Source organism: Medicago truncatula, chromosome 8 (genome assembly GCF_003473485.1).
Source record: "Medicago truncatula cultivar Jemalong A17 chromosome 8, MtrunA17r5.0-ANR, whole genome shotgun sequence".
Classification (NCBI taxonomy): Eukaryota; Viridiplantae; Streptophyta; class Magnoliopsida; order Fabales; family Fabaceae; genus Medicago; species Medicago truncatula.
The window spans coordinates 3,587,403-3,595,305 of record NC_053049.1 but is presented as its reverse complement, the minus strand read 5'-3'; the positions used below and the strand labels follow the sequence as shown (position 1 = coordinate 3,595,305).

The following is a 7,903-nucleotide window of genomic DNA, read 5'->3' as shown; positions in this document are numbered from 1 at the left end:
TCTTTTGATTTTTAAAAAGGTCCCTGCAAAATATTTTACTTTTGAAAAAAGTCCCTGGAGGGACGATTTTCAAAAACAAAATATTTTGCAGGGACAAAAAACAAAAACAAAAAAATTACAGGGACTAAAACCAAAACGAGTCATATTTGCAGGGAGCAAAACCATATTTCAAGCCAAATTAGAACTATTCGTTTTTTCCCTCAAAAAGCTAACCAGAGAACAGTAGAGAATTGATTAAATTAAATATCCGACTTATATCAAATGATTATATACTTGTATAAAATTTTATATGCATGATTTATATGATATAAATTTATAATCTAACGGTTAAATTTAAAAAATATGTATCGAATAAAGAATAAATTTATAATCGTGTAACATTGATGTAATATTAGTTTGATCCCTCGTCTGTAAACGTGTGTGTGTCTGAGAGTTCAGTTTTTTAGTTTGGATCAAAATAAAGAATACTGATGACCATTATAAACTCATAAAGGATAAAAGATGAAGGATAGAAGCAAGGAGTATCAGTTTTAGAATCCATTTTGAAATGTATCTATAGTATACCGATGAATTACTTTTACAAAATTTGTTTGTTGTAGAGAATAAATATGGATGAAATGAACAAAACAGAAAAAGTTTATACATCATAACAAGTCTCAAACGAAGTTGCAGTTCCAAACTCTTCTTTCAGTACATTGTATAACCAAACCAAGATAATTAAACAGGCATCTTCTTCAAAAGCTGCCCTTGCATGAAGCTGCAAAAAAGAAAACAAAACAAAGAAAATGATTAATAATACATAATATGTTTTTTTTTAACGGCAAAATTTATTAAAAACCTGATCCTTGCTCAAGAAGAAAGAGACCAGTAAATTAAAGATTACAGAACAAAGGTGTCGTATATAGGTGAAACACCATAAAAGACACCAATACATTCAGCACTTAAAGAACACCGACCTTCAACACTTATGAGAACAACAGCCATTAAAACTAACTTCACCACCTAAATCGAGTTCCATAGCCTGCTACTTGTCCAAAAAAAGACACACCTCTAAATCAAACATCATCCACTCATCACTATATTTGAGCCACACCCGATAAATGTCATATTCCAACGCTTAGCCAACTTCCACCACCTCTCTACCACCGATCCATCGAAGATAAACACCATAATTATCCCAAAGCAAACTTGAATCAAAGCACCGACTCCCGATCTCGAATCAAAAGTGATAAGCCAGTTAGACTCTAGAAACAAATCAGTAAAGTACCCCTCACCCTCGATCAACCGGAGAAGACTCCATAACCGGCCAAACAAACTTGCAACTAGACATTAACTCCTGATCTTAAAGCAAAACAATCGGCCCGCCAAAATTCAGAACACAAATTTGTATGACTTTTGATGGGCTGGGCGTTGTTGCAAACATAAATCATCTCAAAAAAGGAAAAAGTCTCAGATTATAGATAACTCACACTCAAGCACCTAAACACAAAAGCAATATTCCAAACACAATAAGATCTAGCGACGACAAATATGGATCCAAAACATAAGCGACCTACAACAGAAACACCAATAGCTCACCACCACCCACAAAAACATCATTAAACATTCACCTCCCTACCTAAACAACGTCTACCACCCCCTCTTAATCAACTCCTATCCATCGAGTGTTCCGATGGACAATTTCATTTTTCTCGCAACACACTTCAACACTCATTTGCCTTTAAATAAAAAAATTTCAATATTCCTTCTTTTATATAGTACTACATTCGTCCCTATAACATTTTCTTTTATCATTTCGTCTCCCCCACCCTCACTTTCTCTATTACCATCTCTTCCACTTTGAATAATTATATTTTCATAAAATAATAATTTTCTTTACAAGAGAGAAAATATTGAAGCTATATATAAATTTTGAACATACAGAAAAATAGATGTTTATAATAATAGAAAACAAAATAGTTTACCTCTTCATATAATAGTAACAAAAGTCTGCCAAGATGAAAGACTGAATCACCTCTGTTAAAAGAGCTGCCAACATCCATAAATAGCCATAGCCAAACAAAAATAGATATTTCCCTCCAGTTTCATAGGTCTACAAAAGTTAGAAAGCTTTACACATTAATATTCAATGTGTTGATATCCCAATATGCCTACATTCACAAGGGCTATACACTGTTTTATTTAAAAGTTAATTTTTGTTAAAGATATAAAGTTAATTATATTATGAAACCAAATGAAAATATAAGCTAGGAACCAAATTGAAAAAATTACGAATCTCACATGAATAATCCAATAAGCCAATGATACAAATCTTGAGACACCAAGAGCAAATACATAATATCCTGTAAATGTTTCAACCATCTGAAAAAAAAAAAGAAGTTAAATTTACAATATACTCTATAAGGCATAAGATTATAGTAAAACAAATTAAATTGAGAGGCTGCAAACCTTTGCATTTTGCATATAACGAAGTTGAGGAAGTATTGAAATAGCTTCCACATATACGGTGAACGCCCATAGAACCCTGGCTATCCAAACATGTCTTGTAAATGGGTGGATAAATATTGCTAAAATTGCAGATGGCACCACCTTGTACACAATCAATAAAATATGTTATATTTTTCACTTTTATCTTGTGAATATCAATAGTCTTATGTGAACTCACTCACCACTTCATTTTTGTGTGTGTGTTTCCTAGGCTATTTTGCAAAATGATTTAAAGGAAAACTTGATTAATTTACCCCCTTGTTTTCAACCCTATCTATTCATGCATTTTTTAGTCACATAGATGAAAGTGATGAAGCAGTGACACTTTTCGGATTAGGCGTGTCTTCGTGTCGAACTCGTGTTGTGTCCAACACCGATACATATAATTACATAGAATTATGTGATTTTTTAAAATTATTAATTGTGTCGATGTGTCAGTATCCGTGTCGTGTCTGATATCCGTATATGTCCTACATAGGATGAAACTAATTTGAATGTTTCGATTAAATGCAACATGCAACAAGTTCTTTGAGTGCAAACTAGAAAATTGTTAAATTATGATCTAGAATTACACAACCAAAGAAGAAGAAAAAAGTAATCATAACACAATCAAAGAAGGAAAAAAGTAAACATATTTACCAAAAAGGATAACCACATGTTATCAAACTCCTTCATATAAGATGACTTCAGCTTAAATCTTATCAACCAAATAACCAGTAATGTTGACAAGAGATATATCAGATCCAACACAGTGTGAATGTTAGCTTCCATATAGGCGCTAACACCTAACCTTATTGTTAGGAATAAAGCTGTGATCTCTTGGCTCTTGAGGGATAAACCTAAAAATATGAAAATGTTATTTAGGTTGTAGCATAAAATGTACTAAAAAGTTAAAAGACAACAATCCATACAAAAGTTTGAAAAAGGAGTAAGCATAAAGTATATTTAATTTTGCCAAAAACTATCTTCAAGAGTCACTTTAATTTGATCCAAAATAAATGAAAAATCACATCTTGTTTTGGTTTATCATGTTACTCATATGAAATTTTCACGCTGTTTAAGGACACACAAGATGAGATCTCCCCTCCCAACTAGATTTTTTTTTTTTACATGCAAGAGTCAAAGATTAAACATGTACCACTTGTTTAAGAAGTCTAAATCACTCACCACTTAAATCAATCCATTGTTGGTGAAGAAAAACCACATTTATTTTTTTACAAAAGAGGGTCAGAGACATAAAAACAAATCTAATACTTAAAAAATAATCACATAACATAACTTTGGAAGATACCTAAATAAAAATAAAATCATAAAGGATGCCAAGTGTTGAAGATGAAACAAATTCTATGAGATATGCATATCATATTTTTTTCACTGAGTCAAAGGTAAGAACATTTATAAATATATTTATATTTACATCCCTCCAAAAATATTAGAGGAGCTCGAACCCAGAACATCTCAAATTTAAAATCTGTCTTTTTGCAACTAGTTTGGATTTAGATAGGCATATCATCAAACTAGTAAAAAAAAACACAACTAATAATGTCATCAAATTTGTACAACCATTTTTTACTCAAAATGAATAATTTGTACAGTCATTTTATCCCTTTAAAACAAAGAAACTAAAGACTAAAGAGGAGTAATGAATTTTAGAATTCAATCAAAATATCTTCCTTCAACCAAATAATTGCAAATAGCTAGTTTGTCTAGGATAATTGTTGGTCCTGTATAACCAGTTTGTGGTTTTAGTCAATTAATTGTTTAATTTTAAGCTTAATAGCAGTTTTAACCCTCTAATTTTCCCAAAGTTATAATTTTGACCCCTAAGAAAAAAAAAACTACAAAACCGCCCACTAAGTTTTGCATCTGTGGCAGTTTTGGTCCCCAAAACCAATTTTGACTCGGTCTACGCTGACGTGGCACCCTAAGTGAGGTGCCATGTGTTATTTTTTTTATATATTTTTTACCAAAAATTGGCCTTAGGGGGCCAAAACTGCTATAGTTGCATAACTTGGGGGCGGTTTTGTAGTTTTTTTTCTTAGGGACCAAAATCGCAAATTCGTGAAAGTTAGGTTAGGGGGCGAAAACTGCTATTAAGTCTTAATTTTATGGTGAAACAATTGAATTCCATATGCATTGTGTTAATACGTAAAAAAAAAAAAAAAATGACTACATGGAATTCAATTTTCTTACAACCCTTGCTCAATTCTCAATGATGAAATAATTTGTGGTGAAACACTACTTATCTCTCGATCATGTAAATCCCTCCAAAGCTCATATTCCCAAGAAGAAGAAAAAATCAAGACAATGTCCAACTGATGATGAGAAATTAAAAAACTTACCAGAGCAAGTCTTCTGAGCATAGAGCTTGTATATGAGGACAATAAGGCCAACGATATGGATTGTTTCAGATACTTGGAAGAAAAAATTTGGATCTCTGATGGTAAACTTTAGAGCCACCAAAGCAGAAAATGCAAGCAATATTCCCAAAAAGATTTTCACTTTCATTGATCTCTTCCTCAACCATATAGACAAAACATTCACAGGGGAATCCCTCTTTGATCCCATTTTGTGACCAAAATTAAAAATCTAGCAACCAAAATAAGGGTGTTTTTGCTTTAGTTTGTATTTGTGCTCTCACAAGATGGAGAGACAAATTTAAGAGCTTAGAGAAGGATATATTCTTAGTGACACCAGGAGAGCATGCAATGAATGCAAATATGGACTATATGAATGTGGGCACTGATTTGGCAGAAAAAAAAAATACTGTTTTTTTCTTCGTAAAACAAAAAGAAAATATTTTCTTTTCTTTTTTTGATAAAAAGGAAAAGATTTTCTTTGAATGCTTGAATCAACTCCTTTAATTTTCGTTTGGTATGTTATACCAAATATTTGTCATTTAATGAGTTTCCATTTAATCTCGTAATAATATATTAAATTTCTTTTTTCCTTTTTGAGTTGTATTTCATTTTTTTTATTGCTTATCCGAGGTTCTCCACTTGAGATAATTTTAAATGTGAATGATCAAACATTGGTTTGTGATGTTTTGTTATATTGTTAGTGTCATTAAAAAATATAAATATAAAAAAAAGTATAGTGTGTTATAATACGAAAGCACAAAATATTTATGTTTATAATTTTAATCAAAATTAAAATTTCATAAAATTATTGTTCGATAATTATATGATTTAGCACAATAAAAAGAGTACATAGACAATGTCAGTATATAAGGAGGAATCAAATTACACTAATATAATAATGTTGCAACAATGTTATATCGCTCAATATCGTTTCACCCGATGCATATTTTTAAAACTTGATCATTAGATTTTTTTTGAAAGAAAAATTTGACCATTAGTTGTTAAGTTCATGTAGCTCGTCTATATAAAGTTTTACAAAATTCTAAAATCATTTGCTATTTTATTGAGATCCACCAAGATTAATGGTAACCAAAAAAAGCACATAAAACTTCATCTTAATGAGTCTCAATAACATATCAAAGATTATAGTTTGCGTAAATTTTTGCATAAATGATCTATATAATATAAACTTAACATCTAACGGTCAAATTTTACAAATATACAACGAGTAAAACGATATTAAATGATGTGACAATACATTAGTATAATTTGATCGCTTCTTATATATACACACATACATGATATTCTTCTAATGGAATATAAACTATAATTTTCCCATGCTTGTTTTTCAATAATCAAGATCCGACTGAAAAGTTAAAATGTACTACCTCCTCCGTTCTTTTTCTTTTTTTAGCAAACCTCCTCGTTCCTTATTATAAGAGATAATTCATATTTTAAATTTATTAAGTAACTAATGTATCCGTTCTAAACCAGATATACATCAACTCATATAAAGTGAATTGGCTATTATAATAAGAAACAAATGTAGTAATTTTATACAAAATTCAAAATTAACTCATAAATTATATAGTAATTTAAGTGTTTATCTATATCTAATGCATAAATATTTCAAATACTATTATCTAATTGAATATTCATCCACTAATTGTATAAATAATTAATTTCTTTTACCAAAATAATAAAACTAATTGACTTTCAAAAAAATAATTAAGATAGTATTAAATTTATTCAAATTATTTCAAACATGATTAATTTTTTAACATAAAATATTATTTTCCTAAAAAGTCAAATATTTGACCAATAATAAATGAAAATTAATTATTTATTTGACTATCACCTTTTTTAAAAGGATGTACATATTGATTATTTCCTAGCTCAACTGGCAAAAATGTCGAAATTGTTAGGTCATATGCCATGACCGTGGTTCGAACCGCGGTACCACCAATTGTGTGTGTGAGTTTATAATGACTTTGTCATTTCGTCTATCTACCAAAAAATATATATTATGTTTAGATAAATATTTTAAATTTAAAATAGTTAATATTCATTTTAAGGCATCTTAAAATTTTGGTAAATTCTTTTTTTTTTTTTGACAAAAACAAAACGATATTCATTCATTCAAATTGATATAATACACTAGATATAAACAACGCTAAAAACGTAAAGGGTGAAACTGCAAACAAACTCACAGCATCCAAGTTAATAGGATACAACGGCAAAATGCCTACAAATAATATGATTAAACTTAAGTCACTGAAATACTCATGCTTCCGGATCTGCAACGTTGACGCCCAAAGCATTGATTTGATTTGTAATTGACTGATGTCGATCTTTCAATAGGAACTAAAGGAACACCGCAACAAGACACGAAATCAAACACCGCATAAGACGACGAACAACACAACACCGCACTTAGACGACGAAATCACAAAAAGAACAAAAGGAAACACTTATATGTGATAACCACTTATTTAGATTGAAAGAAAAGGGGCAAAAGATGTAGAGGGATGATTCTAGGTCAAAAATGACCTAAAACCAACCCTCTTCGATGAATAAAGGAGAAAGAAAGTTTAGAGAGAAGTTGAAGTTTCTTTCACCAGAATACTAAGGCCGGCTAGAACGTTATTTTTGGTAAATTCTAAAATATACAACTTTAAACTGGTTGACATTTGAGGTTAGAAGACTTGGGATGTCTCTCAAATAAATGTCTATTGTAGTATTGACGAGTTGTTAACCTTTTTTTGAAGAAATTAAATTAAAATACTCAAATTGATACCGAAGAGAATCGAACCTGAAACTTCAAATTAAGATGAGCATACTCTCATATCCCAAATCAATATCACCGTACCAACTCAAATAGATTGACGAGTTGTTAACTTAATATTAAGAGCTTTGTTTCCTAAATGTAGTTCAAAATCTATCTAGAGATAGTGGCAAAATGGATATTAATATCATTTATTTAATCAAAAATTACCCTTCCCGTTGTTTTTAATGAAAAAGGGTTATAATTATAAAATTGCTTAAAAGACGAAGAT

The 7,903-nt window shown here is 30.3% G+C and overlaps 1 protein-coding gene across 1 annotated transcript; it reads right to left on the bottom strand.

Annotated features, from left to right (window-relative positions):
* Positions 1 to 610: 610 nt before the first annotated feature.
* On the bottom strand, positions 611 to 5,186 carry LOC25500277 (ER lumen protein-retaining receptor erd-2.2). The gene is made up of 6 exons (XM_024772368.2): positions 4,830 to 5,186; positions 3,127 to 3,326; positions 2,449 to 2,589; positions 2,281 to 2,361; positions 1,965 to 2,092; positions 611 to 757 (listed from the first exon to the last, which is right to left on the bottom strand). Exons 1-6 carry the CDS (start codon positions 5,053 to 5,055, stop codon positions 718 to 720), a joined length of 816 nt encoding a protein of 271 aa, XP_024628136.1. The 5' UTR covers positions 5,056 to 5,186; the 3' UTR covers positions 611 to 717.
* Positions 5,187 to 7,903: the final 2,717 nt, after the last annotated feature.

Bases quoted from the DNA above. Each gene is read 5' to 3' on its own strand.
- LOC25500277 (XM_024772368.2), bottom strand. From the start codon at position 5,055: ATGGGATCAAAGAGGGATTCCCCTGTGAATGTTTTGTCTATATGGTTG. The intron at 2,590-3,126 runs GTAAATATGTTT...ATTGTGTACAAG, and splicing joins ACATGTGGTTATCCTTTTTG to GTGGTGCCATCTGCAATTTT. The intron at 2,093-2,280 runs GTGAGATTCGTA...TAACTTTTGTAG, and splicing joins TGGCTTATTGGATTATTCAT to ACCTATGAAACTGGAGGGAA.